We start from the raw sequence: 22550 nt of genomic DNA, 5'->3' as shown, positions 1-22550 counted from the left end.
CTTGTTGAGCCCTGCTTTGTGTGGGGTTTTGTACTCGGAACAGGAAAGAAAAAGAATTATAAGATGTGATCACTGGCTTCCAAGGCTTTGGTGATATTTAGGATGGAATTAAAATTTCTCATTTAGTTCATTTATTTCATGCAATTTTTTCTACCTTTTCTGAGGAACAAGTGAGATTGCGATTTCACAGAGTTCATAGTAGAGTTGTAAATATATAGACTATAGTGGGGCTTGGAGGGCCACAAATGTGGATTCTTAAAAATAAACTCTGCAGCATCTCATCTGAATTCTCCAAGTGCTGTTCTTGCAATCTATGGGTTTCTTTAAACAAAAAGGAAGGGAAGAGTTTGAAATGCGCATTGAAAGGTTTCTCTAAAAATTAACCCAATAGGAGAAAGGCACAGCAATGGATGTTTGCTTCTTTCAGTTTGTATTTTTGTTGCTATAAATAATCCTCTGTGTGCTGATTTATTTCACAGAGCTAAGAAAATAGTCTGGCCAAAGAACAGTTTAGCTGTCTGTATATTTTTACAAACCCATCTAGAGTAGCACTGTTCTGGAAAATCCCTACATGCCATGCTTCAAAACCATTTTCAACATGGATAGGCAAGGCATTAAAATCTCTTTGTAAGGTGAGAAGCAGAAAGTTGCTTTTATACACCACCTGAGAACTCAGTGTGTTGTGGGTCAACAGGGCAGCATTTTAACTTCCCATTTCTTCCTTTTCCCCTAATCATTTTATGTGTTGTCATTCCAAATAAGGAACAGACTGTCAAGGTAAATGAAATTTACCCAGACTTACAGAACTGAGCAAGACTTCTTAATTTCTTTCTTTGGGAGTTGTCTGAAAATAAAGGTAAGCTCCTAGGCCATGTCAGCATCCTTTTTCAGCAAAAGCAGTATCTTTGATAAATTTCTTATTTTTTTTCATTGTCGGTCAGGTCTAGTACCCATGGTTGTCTTTTAAAGGCTCTATTTTGGTCCTTGAAAACACTTCTTAATGTCTTTGCACAGAGAGGATACAATGAGATCCGTGAAGTTAAACAGTTCCATTTCACTGGCTGGCCTGACCATGGAGTACCCTACCATGCTACCGGCCTTCTTTCCTTCATCCGGCGGGTCAAATTCTCCAACCCTCCCAGCGCGGGTCCCATCGTTGTGCATTGCAGGTGAGTGGTGGTCCAATTGACATTGACTTTGTGCAGCCAGCTTTTTTAAAGTATCCAAACAAAGCTTGCAAACACAAAAACTAATGCATGCTTACAAGGTTCCAGTTTGCAAGTTTAACAGTTAAGGTAAAACAGCAATAAAATACAAGTCAGCTTCTAAGGAGAATATAAAAGAAACTTCAGAAATAATACATTCATCTTAATGTGTGTAGTATTGTCCGTAATGGTGAATGTAGAAGCTCTGCCTTTTAGTGGCAACATCTACACGTGTGTTGTGGGTTATTTTTTAATCACTTTTGCAAAAGCCTATGTAGTATGGAATAGTAAATAAAGCCAGGTATTTCTTGCCAATTTAGTAAATTTTAATAGAAGCCTAGCTTTTAAAACTAAATTTGAGGCATACAAAGTTATTAAATGGCCTAAATTACAAGAATTTGTGCTGTAAAACAGCTACTTTAAGAATTTTTTTTAAAAGCCATCCCTCAGAGGACTTTGAAAGCTACATTAGTAAAATTCAGCATATATATGCCAGAAAAAATGTGACTATTATCCAGACTTTCTTCTGATTAGAAACTTCTCTTAAAACAAGTACTCAGAGACACTAAAAGCAAATTACATGGCCTCATTTTGAAATATGAATAGAAAAATGTATACTGAATCTGAAAAGCTTTTCCTAAACGCTGCACACCATTCCCAAATACTGTCCCTTCCAAGGTACATAATAGGTTGTGCTTAAAAGCATTTTTCCTTCCCTGAAAATCCAGCCTATTCAGTATTTAAATGACCACATATGAAAGGAAAAATAAGACAACAGAGAATGAAATAAAAGTAAGGTGTCTCATTAGGATCAGATACTGTGTACCTTGAAAAAAAATCTACAATTCAATCCTCCTCAAGAAGTCTGATGTACTCTTCAATCACTTTCCTGTCTCAAACCCTGGGAACAGTGACTGAGAAGCTGGTAGGCAAGAAAAAGAAACAGGTAGCCACAATACCTTTGACTTAAATTTCTTAAAGAACAATTAAGTTTAAGAGAAATGACCAAATCCAGACTTCAAAGAAATAATCTTAATAGTCTGTCTATGCATTTAGAAAATGAGATGAATGGCTTTTCAATTATGTAGTGTCTTGACTTGTCAGAGGTTTCCTTTCCTGTGAATTGCCCGTTTCAGTATTGCTCCAACAGTCTCAGATATGCTCTTGAAACACAAGTGTCATTTTCTACTTCCACTTGGGCATCTGAATTTATGGAAGAGAGGGAGCTGACTACAAAGTGATTTTTCCATAAAAATCTGAACTATACCTTTTTGCTCCATTGACTTATATGTATAAAATGAGAAGTCTTCCCAACGGGTAAAATAATATAATATATTATTATAATATATTATGACTCGACTACTGAATTAAATACAGGAAGATAGTTCTATCTTTGTGACCTGTTAAGAATTATATTTCATACCTAACAATTCATTTTCATTTTTTCTTTGGATCACCATCTAAATATTCTTTCTACTGTTGGTCTTCTCCCCTGTAATAACGAACATTTTCTTCCCCACCCTCACTATTAACACTTCCCCTGAAATGTGATTTCCCATTTAAAGGTTTTAGATTAATGTTCTTTTGCCTTGACCAGAATCTGTCTGACGAAGACAGCATTGCTGCATTTTGTCAGAGTGCCCACAATGACATAACTATGAGTCTTTTGATCTCAGGTGAAATTTTAAAGCATAAATCCACTCCCTGATCAATTCTATGAGCTTGAATTTTTTGTAAAGTGAAGACTGCGTATAAGAGCTATGAAACTTAAGTGACATAATACATTATTTTCAAAACACAATTTGATTTACAAAGTTTATATCTTTTAATTTGTTCCAGTCCTCAGTTTACACCAGAGTAGGTTCTCTGCATTGAAGCTATTTGTTCATTAACAGGCATTTACAGAGTGCATACAAGTTATGTCTTGTACTTTGCTGAATCGATTTGATTCCACTTATTTGAAAATCGGATGTGTCTTTCAATTTGTATGGACATGCTTCCTGCAGTTCTTTAGATCTGCTTATTTTTCAGTGCTGGCGCTGGGCGAACTGGTTGTTACATTGTGATTGACATCATGCTGGACATGGCTGAAAGAGAGGGTGTTGTTGACATCTACAATTGTGTCAAAGCCTTAAGATCTCGTCGTATCAACATGGTCCAGACAGAGGTGTGTTGACTGTTGATTAACCTCAGGTGGTCTTTCTTGGTTTGCTTTCCAACACTTATCAAACTAAATAGTAGGTGTGTGTCACATAGAATCAATAGTAGCTCATCAAGTCATAGAAAAATACTGGTATTTTTATTAATATTTTTATATGGAGAAAATTCCTTGATGACAGGAAACTTGTATTAAAATATTATGAAAATTTTCTTTCTTTTGATAGGAACAGTACATTTTTATTCATGATGCCATTTTAGAGGCCTGCTTATGTGGAGAAACTGCCATACCTGTCTGTGAATTTAAAGCTGCATATTTTGATATGATTAGAATAGACTCCCAGACAAACTCTTCACATCTCAAAGATGAATTCCAGGTATTTATTATTTCTAGCACCTTTTTATGAGTAACTTATTACAGTTTGTCTTGGGCATTCTTAATTCTTCCATGGAAGGTCTTTCAAGTCAAATTTATAACCTTTGACCCTATTTTAAGTATAATATAATACGTGTCTCTTTCATTATACAGTTGTTATACAAAGTTATAGACTCAACTTTTGTGTTAATGAGCTCATATCATATCTGCTATATTTTGAAGGGCAGTCGAATTCAGACACAGGGGAAAGTATGCAGAAAAGGTACCATAAAAGTCAAGTTTAGTGATAATTTGTGTATCTTTACAATCTTTTTTAAAATGCAGTCTTATGGAGTTTGATTAATAATAGCCGGAGTATGTGCTAAACATCATCTCTAATCCCAAATGTTTTCACTGTCCTTAAAACATCCCTAACGCTGTTGACTATGAAATCAAGAATAACTCTAAAAACCTAATGCTTTGATTCTTTGCCATAGCATGTCCTCAAATCTGGCACATTAAAATGTTACAAATTATAAGTTTGATGATGGGACATCATCATGGGCTGCTCTGATTGCATTTTCTTTGGTTAGACAATGCCTTCTGCAGGTTGCTGTGTTGTTTAGCATCCCTTCCCCTTTTAAAGAGAGGTACATTGAACAATGTGTATGTCACTTCTCAGGCTTTAGGAGCTTTAACTACGAAGTCTGCCAGCCTGTCATCATGGCAAATGTCATTGCCTTGCACAAATTCTTTACTTTCTACTTGGCCTCCTAAATGCTTGAAAGATCTGTGGTATGCTGTGAAATGGGTCACTGTCTTTTAACCTGGGTTCCCTTTTCTTTCCAGACCTTGAATTCAGTCACCCCTCGACTACAAGCTGAGGACTGCAGTATAGCATGCCTGCCAAGGAACCATGACAAGAACCGTTTTATGGACATGCTGCCACCTGACAGATGTCTGCCTTTTTTAATTACAATTGATGGGGAGAGTAGTAACTACATCAATGCTGCTCTTATGGATGTAAGAGACTGCTCTCTTTGTTAGTGTAAAATGTAATGAAAAGCTGCAAAATTGATGAATACTGGTTAGGTTCTCTTTTCAAGAAAATTTAAATGGCCTAAAAAGGAAAAGTAGAAACTTTCATTGTAATACGAAATTTTTTGGACAGTGATTTTGAATTTCCCTTACAGTGGTTCTTAGGCACTATAAATTTTAGGCTTGGCTATAAGTTTGACAGTTGATTTTCAATTATTATAAAATTTTTGTACAAGCAATATCTGCAGGTGATAGTTTTCATCCTGATTATTTTCAGGAAGGAGAGTCATGCTTATCTATTTTGAATATAGTTAGGAATGAATTTTTTAAATCATAGAATGTCATATTCTACTGAAATTGTGTTAATTTGGAAACTTTTATCTCTGACACTAATAATTTATAGCTAACTGATAATTACTCCAATAATTTATAGCTAACTTGTATCATTTGTTATTAATTAATAAGATATAAGGGAAGGCATGGAAGATACCAAGTTAACACATCAATCGTCATGAAAAGAACTCTCTTGCCCTACTCCAGTCTTTGTATTGTAGATGGTACAGCATGTACTCACGTGTCATCATCCCATAGACACACCAACATGGAAAGAGAATTTTAAAGTAGCCTTTTTCCATCTTGTTTTGCTTACCTTGGGAAAAAGCAAGAAGGGTTTTAAGTTCAGCATCCTTTTGGTTTGTCACCTTCCTTCAAAGGCATCTCTAGTTTCTGCCCTTCAGACTATGGGGCCATAATAAGGAGGAACCAGAGTCAGGGTTCATTCCTGGGTGATGAATAATGAAGCTTTCTAAGTCATTGCTCCTATTGAGTTCTCCAAAATTGGTTTCTGATAGTAGAGACTTGTCAAAGCCTATGTGCCACTTCTAATCCTCACCCAGTTACTTTGCTCTTCTTTATTCTACAGAGCAAAATAGTTTAAAGGTAAGCTCAAGTGGAAAGCTACTACTCTTGCTGTGACCAGAGTCTTGCCTAGTTATTACTCTTGTCCCCTGAAATCACACTAGATCCTCATTATAGTTTTTCTTGCTGTTTTAATCATCTGCAAAGTCAAACATACTAAATAATAGAGAAAACACACAGACCTTTTTTTTTTCCTGAGTCAGTCTATATTTAGAATGAAAAAGGGTGAGAAGAAGAAAATAACATTAGGAAAAATATTGAGGCATTTTTTGTCTTTGATATCTCTTTCAAATTTCTTAATTTCCAGGTTGTTTTCTGGTCCGTGTGACGACAGAACCTTGTATTCTATGTGTTCCTATCTTCTGTTTAATTCACTGCGATTCAACACATATATTTTATAGTCGAAACTGCCCAGTGGATTTGGTAGTGTGGTTGGGACTACAGAAAAGTTAGGTTTGGTTTGGCTCTTACGAATGGGGCTCATTGTTCAACACTCCCACCTTCCCTTCCTGTCTAACCTCTACCCCACTGTGAGTGTCATACACCCTTGTCATGCCTGTGAAAATCATGAGGTAAGGCCAAGAGTCGTGTGATATCAAAGCCTTAGATGCGCTCCTGCACTTGGAGGAAAGAAATAGGGACGCCTCAGTCTTCTCCTCATCCGTCTCCCCTCCCCTCTGACTCATACAAGGAATAGAGGGCTTTTCATCTCCCTTGACTTACTTTCCCATGGAGCAGACATTTAATTGGAAGGGAAGTTTATTTCTTTCTTCTGATCCTTTCTCATAAGCCTTCATATCTTCCTTAGGAGGGCACTCACCAAAGCTACAGGTGCGACTTTTTGAGGTCTTAAGGCCATGTAGAAGCTGCTGGTGTACTGTCTCCTCAGATTTATCCTGCAGTCTTCCATGGAGTGAAATGCTATGGTTAGCAGCATTTCCCAAATGGTGATAGGATCTGTGAAGCTCAAAGGTCAGTTTCTACACTGGTGTTGAGACACCTGAAGGACTTAAAGAGTAATATGATACAACTGAGTTAGCAGATCACTGACAATTTTTATCAGCATTAAAAAATCTACCTCAGGCAGCTGTCTAGTTATATTTTTACAAATCCTTAGTTTATTACATAGAAATATATATTTCTATTTTAGTGTAGATCATTAGTCTGTAGAATGACAGATTATCTGGCCAGATGAATCTATCCTCTCTTTCTAGAAAGAGAGAATGCGTTGTGTCCCAATCAGGGGGCCTTGGGTCAACAAGGAGTCATTCGCTCTTACCTGGGGCCAGGGAATGCATTAGTTTTACTCTGTGGCACTTGAAAAATCTTAAATGATTGAAACTATCATTCTGATCATTGATATATGTTAGAAATTCCCAGGAAACTATGAGATGTGGATTGCCTACAAGATGTGTTAATAATGTCAATATAATATAAAAGCACATGAGTTTGAGGCACATGTGGTACTTTATTCTTATTTGCCTTTTTCTTATTTGGAGTGGAGAAGAGCCAAACAGTTCTATAACAGTTGATAGCTGATAGACATATATTCGTAGACAGACAGACAGACACACACATGGAAATTACATGTCTTTAGCCTCTTAGACTTTGGAAGACTGAAACAGCCCAACAGGTACCTCACAAAGGATCTTAGCCTCAAGAAGTTTTTTTTTTTTAATTTTTATTTTTGTATTTATCGTATATTTACTTTTATCAACAAAATTAATTCTTGGCTTGAATTGCTGCTGAGGCATCAAAGGCGAACCATCAGATTGACTGTTTACCAGCTGCAGCATGTTGCAGTGGTCCACATCTGTTATTCCATGGCTGGAGCAGCAGGCTGACTTCAACTCCATGTGAAGACGTTGAGTCTTCCCAACCCTACATTGAAGTGTATTGAATCTGCTTGTGCAACTGATTATTCATTCTAAGTTATTGTTTTTCCCTATCTACCTTGTTTTTTTCACAGAGCTACAGGCAGCCAGCTGCTTTCATTGTCACACAATACCCCCTGCCAAATACTGTGAAAGATTTCTGGAGACTAGTGTATGATTACGGCTGCACCTCCATTGTGATGCTGAATGAAGTCGACTTGTCCCAGGTTAACGGTTATGGGTTTCTTTCGTATACTTACATGTGACTTAATAAAGTAGTAATAGAATGCTAACATCTGCTTTATGCTATCCTAATTAGAAAAAAAATAAGGCTCATTTTCTTTTTCTTTCAAAAAACCCCTCTAGGGCTGCCCTCAGTACTGGCCAGAAGAAGGGACGCTACGATACGGTCCTATCCAAGTGGAATGTATGTCTTGTTCAATGGATTGTGATGTAATAAACCGGATTTTTAGGATATGCAATCTAACAAGAGTGAGTCATTAATTCTTTTAACTGAATTGATCCAGAACAGGTGATCACAAATAGAATGGGGTACATTTCCATTCAGACAAAAGAGAGAGTATAATTAATAGAAATTATATAATCAATCCCAAAGCTACTAATCATCTATGCCTTAGCACTGCAATAAAAATGCGTTCTAAAAACAGGATATCAGAAATGCTGGAAGCTAGGTTTCTGGGTCAGTGACTAGCCTATTGTATTTTATGTGGTAATCTAAATGCAGATTCCCTGGTTCAGTTGAGTTTGATTGTCTGGGCCTGGCCTCTGAGTATATGTAGATTTATCTCAGCATTAACTTCGAGTCTTATTAGCATTGATATCCAGCCCAGAAGAGGCATGCAATTGAAAAATAGGAATATAATATTGACAACAGGAGAAAGTGATATGTTGGATCAGCCATTATAGAAGGGGTCTGTGTCACTATTCCAGTTCTGCTTAAATCACATATGTCCCTGACTCTCCTCCTATAGCTCATCTACAATTTCATCTCTGAATGGCTCAGCCTCTGGCTCTGCCCAGATGTGTAGCTCGATGCAGTGCTGCTAACCCTTGCCTTTTCCCAGCAGCAAAGTAGCAACTGTCCTTCAGGAACCTTTCTTTCCTTGACATTTCTTGTGTTTTGCCATCAGTGACAAACTGTCTGGGGTCTCTCCAAAAAACAAAAAAGTACTAATAAAAACTGTTTAGATTATATGACCACATAGCAAGCAGAATTTGAAAAGAAATCAGTAGTACCTCCCATGGAATTATGGAATTATCTCTCTTTTTAAAGAGAACGATTACTCTTTTCTAGAGCAGCAGTTCTATGTACGTGTATTATTTTAAGGGTGTAATTAAAATTGTCCTGTTACAGTGTTCCTCACATCAAAATGACTATATGTGTTCCGGATTAATGTCTATATGTGTATAAGTAGAGAATAAAATCATATCCAGTTCTATTGTTCATTTCAGTGAGGGAAGAAAAGGATAACTTCAATCATGTCATAATACTCATGCATATCTTAGATGTTAATTTAAAGAATCTCATTATGTCTGCACATCTGTTACATTATGGTTCTACTAATATTTTAGCTGAGAAACTGTAGCTGCTAAACTAAGAAAGTAAAACCTACCTGTTAATTGAACTGTTTATATGAAAAATATTCTAGGAACAGGAACTGAAATATGTTTTACTTTTTTTTTTTTTGGTCAGCATATTTATTTTGATCTATATTTGGTATTCAAGCCCTTATTAGTGTGTGGTTTTCTTTCTTTTCCTATTACCATTTAATATCATTCACCTCACCAAATATTTAGTATTCACCAACTAGAGGTTGGGTGTTAAACTTGGTAGTTCCTTGTCCCACCAAAAGATGTGTGAACCTTGCCATGTGGAGCTTCAGGTCTGATGCCTTATGATATGGCTCACTTGTACATTACAAATTCTTCCTTGTATTTTCACTTGAGGCTTTAACGTATTGATTCACTTATTCAGCAGTACTGTAACTTGGAAAGTATTTTTGCTAGGTTCTAGTGATAAGAGATTTTAAGGGAAAAGAGATTTTATATTTTATCAGGGAAGATAAACATTAAACAACTTGTACAACCATTTATCTACAAATAAAGGAAATTTTATAAACTCCTTCTCCAATGCATGAAAGTGGAAAGTGAAAGGGAAGTCACTCAGTTGTGTCCGACTTTTGCAACCCCATGGACTGCAGCCTACCAGGCTCCTCCGTCCGTGGGATTTTCCAGGCAAGAGTACTGGAGTGGGGTGCCATTGCTTTCTCCAAAGTAAATAGATTAAGAGAAGGCAAATGTGTCTAGACCTTTACTAGGTTATTAGAATAAAGAGAAATTGGAGGAAGAAGTGGAGCCTTATCATACAGGTATTTTTAAACCAAGGCAGCAATTTGGGTTTTATGCTAAGATCATTTGGAAGATATAAAATCAAGAAGTGACATGATCATATTTGCATTTAAATCATGATGTCTATAATAAGAATGGTTTGAAAAGATATCAGAGTTTGTTCAGGGAGATCAACTAGGAAGTAATTATTATGATTTGTGATTTGAGAATACAATGATATCAATGGCAATAAAGAAGAGATGAATTTGAAAGTTAAGTATAATCATAGGAATTGATTATTGGATATGAAGTGTCAGGGAGAAGCTTATATGAAGATAATTCTCATATAACTTAGAATCTTTCTGCCCTGGCATGTACATATTTTGGACTTGCATTAGCTAGATTCAGTCTAATGTTTCATTTATGTCATAGTGAAAATTGGTATGAAACTTTTTTGCACTCTCAGTCTCTAAGTCATGTCTGACTTTGTGTGACCTCATAGACTGTAGTCTGCCAGACTCCCCTCACATAGAATTTTCCAGGCTCAATACTGGAGAGAATGGCCATTTTCTCCTCCAGGGATCTTCCTGACCCAGGGATCAAACCCGCATCTTCTGCGTTGGAAGGTGGTCTTTATGACTGACCCACCTGGGAAGCCATGAACCTTTTACTTTCTAGTAAAAATTCTAGCCCTAACTTATTTACATAGAAATATTTTTTCCCTCAACAGCCACAAGAAGGTTATCTGATGGTGCAGCAGTTTCAATATCTAGGCTGGGCTTCTCACCGAGAAGTGCCTGGCTCCAAACGGTCATTTTTGAAGCTGATACTGCAGGTGGAAAAATGGCAGGAGGAATGCGAGGAAGGGGAGGGCCGGACGATCATCCACTGCCTGTGAGTATGGCATCTTGGCTGGGCCATTTGGGGGACCTGGTGCTCGTTCCATCATTAGTCTTCTTTTTTTTCTCTGCTAAAGAGTGACTAACTCCCGTCTTACAGACCTCAACTAGATATTCTTCTAAAACAATCTTCCTGTTTCACAATTTTATAATTCACTACTACAACTTTTGTATTTTTCAAACTGATTTTATATAGTTATCATATAAACTCTTGAACACTACTCTCAATAATTTTTCTGATTTACACTATATACAAATCTGTAAAAATCTCAAAGTATCTAGCTTGCAGCAATGTACGCCTATAGCATGTCCCTACCCTAAGCATAAACCGTTGAGTTAATACCATCCTCAAGTATCTTCCTGTCTGCCTGCCACACAAACACGTACACATGTGAGGCAAAGTTAAAACATAAGGGGGAAAATTAAAAACATAATATTTTCTTTTCCAAAACATGTATGATTGTGTGACCTATGGTCACCAAAACTTCCATCTAAAACGCCTTTGTTTTCTTTGCTTTCAGAAATGGTGGCGGGCGAAGTGGCATGTTCTGTGCTATAGGCATTGTTGTTGAAATGGTGAAACGGCAAAATGTTGTTGATGTGTTCCATGCAGTCAAGACACTAAGGAACAGCAAGCCAAACATGGTGGAAGCCCCGGTGAGTCACAGTTTGGGATGCTGAAGGGGAGGTAGAGGTTAATCAGTCAAATACCTATTTGTTGATCTGACTTCATACACAGATAGGGAATGAAATGTGTAAATGAGTCTTTGTGGGGACCTTCATGCTCTAATTAATGAATTGCCAAGTAACTCCTTCTGCACCCATAAGCTTAATCACATATTGTATAAACTGCTAATGATGAAAACTAATTTCATTTAACTTGGAAAATGTATAGGATTTTTTTTTTGAGCAATAAATATTTGCTATAGTAAACTTTGATAAATGGTTCTGTAATAAGAAAAATCCTGTTATCTAGGTTTTATTCTTGGCATTTCTTAAAGCATATTGAGTTAACTGGTAAAACATTTTAGGGGATATACATCTAGATTGTATCTAGTGCTTTAGACACCCAGTGTTTTTAAACGGCAAATGCAACTTATTTTAGTCATTATCTATAATTCTTCCTTTCTGGTCAAATTATAGTTTCTTAAACTATTACCATTGATAGTTTTCATCTTTTACCAATTTTAGATTATAATCATGTGATATTACTTGAATTAGCCATGGCTCGTAAAATCAGAACTCAGATTACAAAATAAGAGCAGGGAGGTGTTAATATGTGTATGTAGGAGCTCATCTATTTGAAGCTATATGCAGAGGAAGATAGCATGTTGAACTTTCAGCATGTTCAACGTCTAAAGCGATGTCTGTGGGTTACACATATGTGAATGGTGGGAATAGGTCAGGAGCAGCTGTGTAGTTTGTGCTCAGAGAGAAGTAAACCAGAAAAACCAAGACATCATTGTTGCTTGCCCTGCACTTATCAAGATGATCAGATAACTGACATGAGCAATTCAATAAGCCTTTAAAGTATTTTCACCACTTCCTGCTCATGGATTTTCACACAAGAGGTGTGTTGCTTCCTGAGACAAAATCTGAAGAGTTACATTTATACAGTTTCACTTTTAAGAGCAGTCACAGACTTCTTCCCCTTCGACAAGTCTTCAAAGCCCCTCTCTTCCAGCTCATACCTTAGGTATTGCTGGTGTCCCAATAAGATGGTGTTGGCTTTGACTGGGGTGTTGGCAGTGGAGATGGAGGAAGGCAGATAGATTTGAGGGATTTTTAGGTAAAACTCTGAGGTCTGTTTACAAAATGGGCTGGGGGAACTCATTGGAAAAGACCCTGATGCTGGGAGGGATTGGGGGCAGGAGGAGAAGGGGACAACAGAGGATGAGATGGCTGGATGGCATCACCGACTCGATGGGCATGAGTTTGAGTAAACTCCGGGAGTTGGTGATGGACAGGGAGGCCTGGCATGCTGCAATTCATGGGGTCGCAAAGAGTCGGACACAAATGAGCGACAGAACTGAACTGACTGAATGGTTAGGTTTTTAAACTCTCTGCCATCTGAATATTTTTTCATGTAAGTCTGCCTCTGTCTCTCAGATCAAGTCTTCCTAAAATCATCAATAAGATCGCTTCTGGCCTCAGAATTCAAATTATACTTCCAAATTTAACTGATTTCTCACTGTTCCTTAAAAAAAAAACAAAACCTGTGATTAAACTCTGCCATTCTAGAACCTTCTTAAGAGTTAGTATTTACCTTTACACTCATGTCCCATGAATCTTGTCTAAACACCCAGTCCTTTGATTCGTTTTTAATCAAGGTTAATGATTAGTTCCTTGTGATGCTGAATTGAACTGACGAGTTTGGTAAGAAAATATAGAATGTAAACCAAATTGCTAGAGACTGATTAAAGAGATGTAACTGTTCACAAACACTTTTTGGTTCTTGAGGTTACTTGATACAGTGGTAGGCTAATTTAAATCACACCTACTTGATAATTAGGGTAGAACTGATAATTAGGGTAGGATCGCTTGGGGAAATTTTTTACTTCCCTGTTTTATTGCTCAAGATACCCGAAAGTTCTCTTTTGAAATAGCTTGAGTTTTAGATTGTTTTCTAATTCAGTCTGAATTTTACCCACTTGGACTGAATTGAGAAGATTTTAATACATGTTATAAGTCATAATTTGTAATTCAGTCTCTGAATTTTTCTAAATTCTTCATAATGGAGCAACATATAGATGGACTGAGAGGAAAAACAGTTTTAACTCAAAAAAGTTTTATTGTCAGCCAAGTTATCTTTAATAAAGGCAGCAGAAGTAATTTTTCTGATAAAAGTAAGCTCAGAAAAAGTTAGGAACCACTAACCATTTTTGAAACTTTTAATTAAATACTCTGATGGAACAAAGACTATGTCAATAATTAAGAATTTAGATATTCACATATGTAAGTAAAATCATTATGCTGTACACCTTAAACGTGAACAGTACTGTATATCAATTGCCTCTCAATAACACTAGAAGAAGAAATTAAGAATTTGGAATTGTGGAATGGCAGTTTGAAATAACTGGCTGATTTATACCACTAAGGAAAATACATAAAGTGCGGAGAAAAATTACTTGCATGTTCACTCTAGGATTATTTAAAATTAATAAAAAATAAATGACATCTTATAGTCAATTCATATATTAGACTTTTATGTATATTAAAAGAGGTGTTAAATAACATGAGAAAAAATACATAACAATACTAAACAACAGAAAATAAAATATAAAATTATATCCTCAAATATAGGTATGCAATTATATTTATTCTAAAATACTATTTCAAGCATGCATAAAAATGGTCTGAAACTAAGGTAGTATTTTAAAACAATTATTTCTGATAATAGATTTATAGAAATTTATAGAAATTTTTCTGATTTATAATCTTTTTCTGTACTTGGAAATTTTTCTGTACTGATCAGGTATTACTGTTATAATCAAATAAGCAATACTGCCATTTTTTTAATTTGATACAGAGTATGAGTCAAAGACAACATATATTTTTACATCAACTTCTTTTTTCTTAAGCAGTAATCATTAGACTCAAATGTAAAATAATATATGCCTTGATGTTAAACTTGTCTATGGGGATAAAAAAGTTCGTCATTCTTGAATAATCTAAATTGAATGCCAGGTATTTATTTGACAATAACTGTTCTCCATTCTTTGCCTTTTTCTTGACTTCACTCCACCTTTTTGCTTTAACGTCTTTCAGGAGCAGTACCGTTTCTGCTACGACGTGGCTTTGGAGTACCTGGAGTCATCTTAGTTGGGGGAGACTTGAGAGTCACCCCAACAGAACCCATTCATCTGTTGAGCCAGCAGCTGTTGTACCTGTCACACCTGTGCAGAAAGATTTTAATGTGGGGGGTGGGAGACTTTTACATTTGAGAGGTAAAAGTATTTTTCTTATGAAGTTGTGTATCTTAATAAAAAGGACTCAATTAGTTTCTATTGCTGTATGAGAGCATCAACATTTCATGCCACATAAATTATATTTAATAAGCAGCAGATTCACATGAAAACTTATCAGTGTTTGTACAGTGAATAGGCAGCGTTTCCTCTCCTGATTTTGGTATAGCAGCCACTGCGTGTTGCATGAATTAATACTTTCTTTGTGGCATTTTTCTCCCTTTTTCAGATAAAAGATGTTAAAACTTTCAAGGAAGAAGAAAGAAAAGTTGTGCAAATTCATAGGAAAGTTCATTTTTTATATGTTTCAAGTGTAGCAGATCTCTATATAAATATATAAATATATATAACTGGCTTATTTTCTTTTAATGTGCAATGATGGCTGGATCATTTAAAGTTCTTTCTAAAAAAAAAAAAACCATAAGCCAAAGACTCAAGTGTAAATATGTCTATATGGAGAAAGCACATTATATTTATTGGTTACTTACATTCCTTTTTTGATGGCAAAAATACTACCACCACACAATCTTTTTTTTTCTTTTGAAGAAAGGTTTTTCTTTCACTAAAATCAATTGTAAACAATTTTTGTAGATTATTTTTTGTATGTTTAGTGTAAGTAGAGGATAAACTTTTTAATTCATAAATCAGGAAGCAATGTTCTTTAAAGTGATTCTTTTGTGTACATGCTTGTGAATTAAATTTATGTAAAACACCTTGGCAATTGGGTCTTTTAATGTAGGACCAAATTAAAACATTTTGCTGAAAATATATAATTTTTCATGATTTCCTTAGGTCAGTATGGTTTGGTAATCATTATGAGAACTACACACATTCAAAGGCCTTGCTGAAGACTTGTGTAATGTTGAACATGACCTTTAAGCATCATTTAAATTTTAAAGGGATTGGTCTTTTCAGCCTATGACCAAGCACTGGTCAAAAAATCAAAACTGCAACATTTATGCTTCTACGGTCAAGTGTTAGCAAACTGTAAACTGTCAAGGTGATACAGTGTTTCTTTTGATGTTTACATGCCCAAGCTTTGAGTTCTGAGCAAAGTGTGAACAAATTGATGCCAGATTCCTGTTTTGTGCATCATCATGGGATTCCCAAGTGAACCTTTTTAAATGTGGTCTTTTACACATGCTCCATGTAGCTGTAACTTCACACCATCAGCTTGCAGTTTGTTATTGACTAAAGCATTCCAGTATCCTCTTTTTAGTGCCAGTTCATGACATGGTGCTTATGAAGATTTAATTAAAGTAAGAGTGAAATAAAACTTTTATAATTACAGCAGTTATTGTTTGCACATCATTTTCTCCCCTTAATTTTCATGCCTTCACTCCCAAATAAATACCCTATTCTCAGTGACACAAGTAGACAACTTGAAATCTATTAAAAGTAAAACTGATGTCCCAATACAAATTTCTTTCATTTGTACTCTTTAACTTGAATTTCCAGAATTCCAAATGAGTGGAGAGAAAAAAAGACCAGAGAATTAACACCACCTTTTTTTTTTTAAGTTGCTATATTTACATGTCACTACCATTTTATGTCCATGGGGTTCTCAAGGCAAGAATACTGAAGTGGTTTGCCGTTCCCTTCTCCAGTGGACCACATTCTGTCAGACCTGTCCACCATGACCCGTCCGTCTTGGGTGGCCCCACACACCATGGCTTAGTTTCACTGAGTTAGATAAGGCTGTGGTCCTGTGATCAGATTGGCTAGTTCTCTGTGATTATGGTTTTAGTGTGCCTGCCCTCTGATGCCCTCTCGCAACACCTACTATCTTACTTGGGTTTCTCTTACCTTGGACTTGGGGTATCTCTGCACGCCTGCTCCAGCAATTTGCAGCCGCTGCGCCTTACCTTGGACAATGGGTATCTCCTCCTGACCTTGAACGTGGAGTAGCTCCTCTCGGCCCTCCTGAGCCTGCGCAGCCGCCGCTCCTTGGACGTGGGGTTGCTCCTCTCGGCCACCGCCCCGTATATTTAACTTCTATGCAGAGTACATCATGAGAAACGCTGGGCTGGAAGAAGCACAAGTTGGAATCAAGATGGCTGGGAGAAATATCAATAACCTCAGATATGCAGATGACACCATCCTATGGCAGAAAGTGAAGAGGAATTAAAAAGCCTCTTGATGAAAGTGAAAGAGGAGAGTGAAAAAGTTGGCTTAAAGCTCAACATTCAGAAAACTAAGATCATGGCATCCGGTCCCATCACTTCATGGCAAATAGATGGGGAGACAATGGAAACAGTGGCTGACTTTATTTTTCTGGGCTCCAAAAGCACTGCAGATGGTGACTGCAGCCATGAAATTAAAAGACGCTTACTTCTTGGAAGGAAAGTTATGACCAACATAGACAGCATATTAAGAAGCAGATACATTACTTTGCCAACAAAGGTCTGTCTAGTGAAGGCTATGGTTTTTCCAGTGGTCATGTATGGATGTGAGAGTTGGACTGTGAAGAAAGCTTAGCGCTGAAAAATTGATGCTTTTGAACTGTGGTGTTGGAGAAGACTCCTGAGAGTCCCTTGAACTGCAAGGAGATCCAACCAGTCCATCCTAAAAGAGATCAGTCCTGGGTATTCATTGGAAGGACTGATGCTGAGGTTGAAACTCCAGTACTTTGGCCACCTCATGTGAAGAGTTGACTCATTGGAAAAGACCCTGATGCTGGGAGGGGTTGGGGACAATAGGAGAAGGGGACAACAGAGGATGAGATAGCTGGATGGCATCACCGACTCGATGGTCATGAGTTTGAATAAACTCCGGGAGTTGGTGATGGACAGGGAGGCCTGGCGTGCTGCGATTCATGAGGTTGCAAAGATTCGGACACGACTGAGCGACTGAACTGAACCATTTTATGTCATGTAAATTTCCTTATTTTTCCATATACCACAAATAATAATTGTCATCCCAATTTTACGAGTGATAAAATTGAAGCTGAGAGGGTAAATGTTTTGTCAACAGATGTGAATCTGAGTCTGAGGCTTCCCTGATGACTCTGTGGTAAGGAATCCACCTGCCGGTGCGGGAGACATGGGTTTCATCCCTGATCCAGTAAGATTCCACTTGTCGCTTAGCAACTCAGCCTGTGTCCCGCAGCTGTTGAGCCTGTACTCTAGAGCCTGGGGACCGCAGCTGCTGAGCTCATGTGCTGCAGCTTCTGAAGCCCAGGGACCACAGAGCCTGTGCTCCTAAACCAGAGAAGCCTCTGCAATGAGAAGCCCAGAAATCGCAGCTCGAGAGGAGTCCCCACTCGCCATAGGCAGAGAAAATCCCGTGCAGCAATGATGACCCAGCAGAGCCAAGAAAAAAGGAGAAACCTGAGTCTGATCAATTACTCTCTTCCACTGAACACATTGCTTCCCCGATGGCATGGCAAGGGGAATTTGGCACTTCATTCTTACTGTTCCTCATTAATTGATTTTCTCATAAAGCATTATCATTATGGCTATCTTACTTCCATTTGCTTTGTACATTATTAAAACACTTGTGACTTTCATTAGTAAGAATTTAGATAAAGGAACTCATCTTTTCCTAGGGAGACTAATTTTCATTTAAACATGGATGCATTTAACAAAAAATCTACAAACTCACCCAAGATTGGGTTACCCAGTAATGTTCATGATGTTAATTGAAGGATTCTCCTTTGCTACATGATCCTGATTTCTAGTCACAGGATTAAACCCACCCCTAACCAAAGTCACCATGAATACCACTGACCACAAACCTAAGGGGTCTGTGTGGCCTCCAAAATTCAAGCAAAGTACAAAAGGAGTCCTTTTTGGCTCCAACAGGAAGTAAAAATGTCATGCTTGCTCTGTACGGGCAGCACCACAGAGGCCAGTTCATCCAGAGACACTTGGATTGGGGGAGAAGGATGGGACACTAAATCTGTTCTTTTTAATACTCTTATTCAAAAATTCATACTTTATACTATTGTGTAGTCCCATGCATGGCCATGTCCCACTCAGCTGTGTCCTTCTAGGCAGGAGATGCCTTGGTAGAATTCTTTAAAAGTGACCATGCTTTTCACAGTTAAAGGCCTCCTATGTCCATGTCAGTTACTTCTTAAATGGCTGTCTTGATGTGGAATTTTATAGATCCCCTTCCTATATATTATCACTAGGAAATTGTTGGAAGTGGGTGGGTAGAGACACACAGCAACTGAGAATTCGAGTTCTAACTAATCTTAAAAAGAAGTTTTCACCTTCTTGTCTGAGCTGCCTTACCTTTTTTCTAATATTTAGTCTTTAAGGAAAGAAAAGGATTTTGCATGAATGTGTTGTTGTTTTGCAAATAAATGGTCTCTAACATTGGGAGATACACAAAAAGGAAGGTATTTCTACCTGTACCAGGAGAGAGAAGAGACATATTTACCTCTCTACTGACAAGCGCATTTAATATTCACCTTGAGATCTCGGGTTCCAGGTCCTTAGATAATAAGCTTAGAAGTCAGACATCAACAGTTGCTCCCTCTCAACTCTGCTCTGTTGCCAGAAAATGGTGTACATAAAGTTCTCAGGATCTAAAAACCTTACTAGACACCTACAAATGTTAAAATGCAAGAGAGAAATATCTGTAGCCCAACTGGAAATAGGAGATAGTCTGTTAGCTTTGCAAGACAATTCTTGGTATATGCCTAACTTTCATAAGGGAGTGACAATTCCATATGTATTTTATTTCTATGCACTTGAGTAAGCATTTTTTATAGCAAAATAGCCAGAAATTAATATACTGTCCCATACCTTGTGTAATATGTAGAATATTTATATTTACATAGGCAGACATGCCACAACCTTCCTAAATTCATTTCAGTGTTTTAAGAAACACCACTATTTAATGTAAGAGTGATAACGCTATTTTTATCAACACTGTCATAAGTGAGGATAGAAGATAGCTGACTGGGCCTCCCGTTACGATTTCTACTTACCTATAATTTCAAAAAGTCTTCCCACAGCTTAGGGAGGCCTGGAGTGGGAGAAACATTATCTTAATTTGTTCACAACTCTGCTCTATTCAAGCGGTCTGCAGAGTATTAGAATATTATCTCTCTGAAGCTAAAAAGGAAAGCTCGGTCTTGAAATCTGCTTTAAGTAAGCTATAAGTGGCTTCTAGAATATAAATTATCCAAAAATCAATGGAAATATGGTAGATATATAACATTTCTGATCTTCCAGCTTTTTCCAAAGTGAACTGAAGCGCTAACCTGGAAGATAACAAACACCATAGAGACACTATTATTATCAAATTCTGAAAAAAAGCAATGGAATGGATTTCTAAACTGTTGAAGCAACATAAAGTCACTGTGGAATATCGGCAAGCTTTCTTTAGCATTAAGATCTGCTCAGGGAAGGATTGGTGGGGAGATTTTATGACAGATACCATCTCTTTATCATGCACTTGCCAATTGTAGAAAGGCAGTTGCAATACTTGAAATCTAACCCAGAAAACTGTGTGCTGATCTGTTCTGATGTCGTGTTCATTTCAACTTAGTCTTATATGTTTTATCAGTCTTAAATCAGATAGGGGTTAGGACAAAAATACAAACCCTCAGTATGGATGAACCTAAAAACCTATTATACAGAGTGAAGTTGGTAAGAGAAAAACAAATATTGTATATGAATGCATATATATGTTATCTAGAAAAATGGTACTGACGAGAACTGATTTGCAGGGCAAGAATAGAGACACAGACATAAGAGAATGGATTTGTGAACACAGTAGGGGAAGGAGACGGTGGGATCAATTGAGACAGTAGCCTTGACACATGCCCATTACCACGTGTAAAAGAGATAGCGTCCTTCCCTCCCCGCCCCTCCAGGTCATCACAGAGCTCCAGTCTGAGCTCCCTGTGTTATACGGCAGCCTCCCATTAGCTATCTGTTTTACGCACGGCGGTGTGTGTGTGTCAGCCTCGTTACTGGTTAGCTCAGTTGGGTTAGACCGTGTGTAAAATCGATAGTTAATGGGAAGATGCTGTGTAACACAGGAAGCTCAGACTGGTGCTCTGTGATAACCTGGAGGGGGTGGGGAGGAAGGGAGTGGGAGGGAGGGGATATACGGACACTTATGGCTGATTAACGTTTATGACAAACCAACACAACATTGTAAAGCAATTATCCTCCAATTAAAAATAAACTTTTAAAACCAGCATAAAAATATACAAACCCTCAGGACTCAGATGCAATCTAAGTAAATGCAGAATGTGAAAAGCAAAAATATCTAAATTGAATCACCAAAGAGTTATTTTCTTAAATAGATGTTAGAATACACAGGTGAACAAAGGCCATGCACTCCCACTGTGTCGCTTGGTCTAAGAGACAAAGTCAAACTGGGAAAGCAGAGAAAACAAAATTGTTATGGCACCCACTTGTTATTTCTTGAGAAGGAGGAGATGCCTGCAGAGCCAGCAGGGTACTGTGAGTGAGATAAACAGGCCAGGTATATCATTCCAGTTGTATTATTATGGCAAACATCTTTAGTGTATGCATTTTTGTAGGAATTGTTTTCATCTCTACAAAAATATATATCTGCCTCCATTTTTATAAAACACATGTTCCTTCTGTTCATTCTGCATTTCCTTACTTTCAGTTGAAAAATGGATAGTAGATATTCTGCCATCTTCAGCTCTGCTACAAGAAACACAATAGCATGAAACTGATGCTAAATTGTTGCTTGACATGGGGACCAGAGGGAATGATGTGAGGAGGCCGACTCCCACTTGGACTTGAAAGTGAACTTGGACAAATAATGCCCAAAGAGAAGCATTCATCTCCCAGCAGTATGCTCCACAGGGATATGGGCCCTACATTGTCTCATCTCTCAAGAGGGTGTGGGGAAATCTAAACCTTTATGTGGATACTTAAAATTTTTGAATATGAGCAACCAATTAAATTCAAAAACAAAAATATGCCTCTAGCCCAACTCTGTAAAAAACAAAACTTGTCAGGAGGTTGCCTCTGGTTGCCTGTTGTGACCTCCACTGTAGAAGAGCTATTATCTTACTTTGAAGTTTTTAAAATGTGTTTTAAAGAAACATGAGTTTTAGTTGTCTTTAAGTAACTATCAGAACTATTTTTCATATTTGTTCTTGGTTTCTGTTTACCTTATTTTCTCACATATTTTTCTGTTTTACAAATATCTGTAGTTGAGTCTTGACTCTAAAGATGAAAAAAAAAAAAAAAAAGAATGTCAGTGTCTCTGGTCCCTTCTACCTGGACTAAATTCAGAAGAGCATAGTCCAGAGTAATTCACACATTTCACCTAACAAGCAGCCCCAAGATGATGACTAGAAGATAATTCTTCTGGAAATAATAATATTGAAAGCTCAAAAGGGGAGCCCTTGTTCTGCGAGCTGTGGGATGGCTTGACCTTAGTCACAAGTACGGTAAACCATCTGTGGAAGCGCCATCCTCCAGATTGTGATGGTACACGCTGACTTCAATGGCAGGTGCAAAACGGTATGGGCTCCTGCCAGCCCACAGTGGGGACCTGAACTCCAGTTCCATAAATCTAATTATCTGAAGCACAGTCAACAGACTGGAATTGATTTCTCTTCACCTTCATGTTATATTCTTGGCATGATAAAGTAAGTTTTTGTTAATCACTTGCTTTCCAATGTTAAATTCTTTATTGCCAGAGTGTTCAACTGTGGTCACTGAATAATTTCACATAAGAAATCTTCATGAAAACATGGAAGTTCGAGAGGTATTAGAGATGATCAAATCCAAAGCCTGTATTGCTGAATTTAAGAAATTAAAGACTACAGGAGTCATGTGTAT

General features: G+C 37.3%; 1 protein-coding gene across 3 annotated transcripts in view; it reads left to right on the top strand.

The window, feature by feature from the left end:
- PTPRK (protein tyrosine phosphatase receptor type K) overlaps positions 1-16050 on the top strand; it is a 611833-nt gene extending 595783 nt beyond the window's left edge. For all 3 annotated transcript variants that reach the window (XM_061130449.1, XM_061130448.1, XM_061130452.1), the window contains 9 exons: positions 1015-1169; positions 3237-3372; positions 3590-3739; positions 4567-4740; positions 7643-7774; positions 7914-8039; positions 10627-10790; positions 11317-11452; positions 14564-16050. In XM_061130449.1, coding sequence (XP_060986432.1) covers positions 1015-1169; positions 3237-3372; positions 3590-3739; positions 4567-4740; positions 7643-7774; positions 7914-8039; positions 10627-10790; positions 11317-11452; positions 14564-14617 — 1227 coding nt within the window. In that variant the 3' untranslated portion in view covers positions 14618-16050. The remainder of the gene's footprint in view (positions 1-1014; positions 1170-3236; positions 3373-3589; positions 3740-4566; positions 4741-7642; positions 7775-7913; positions 8040-10626; positions 10791-11316; positions 11453-14563) is intronic.
- Positions 16051-22550: the final 6500 nt, after the last annotated feature.

The sequence above is a fragment of the Dama dama genome, chromosome 26 (assembly GCF_033118175.1).
Source record: "Dama dama isolate Ldn47 chromosome 26, ASM3311817v1, whole genome shotgun sequence".
Lineage (NCBI taxonomy): Eukaryota > Metazoa > Chordata > Mammalia > Artiodactyla > Cervidae > Dama > Dama dama.
The sequence above is the reverse complement of the archived record's forward strand: the minus strand, read 5'-3'. Positions and strand labels throughout refer to the sequence as shown.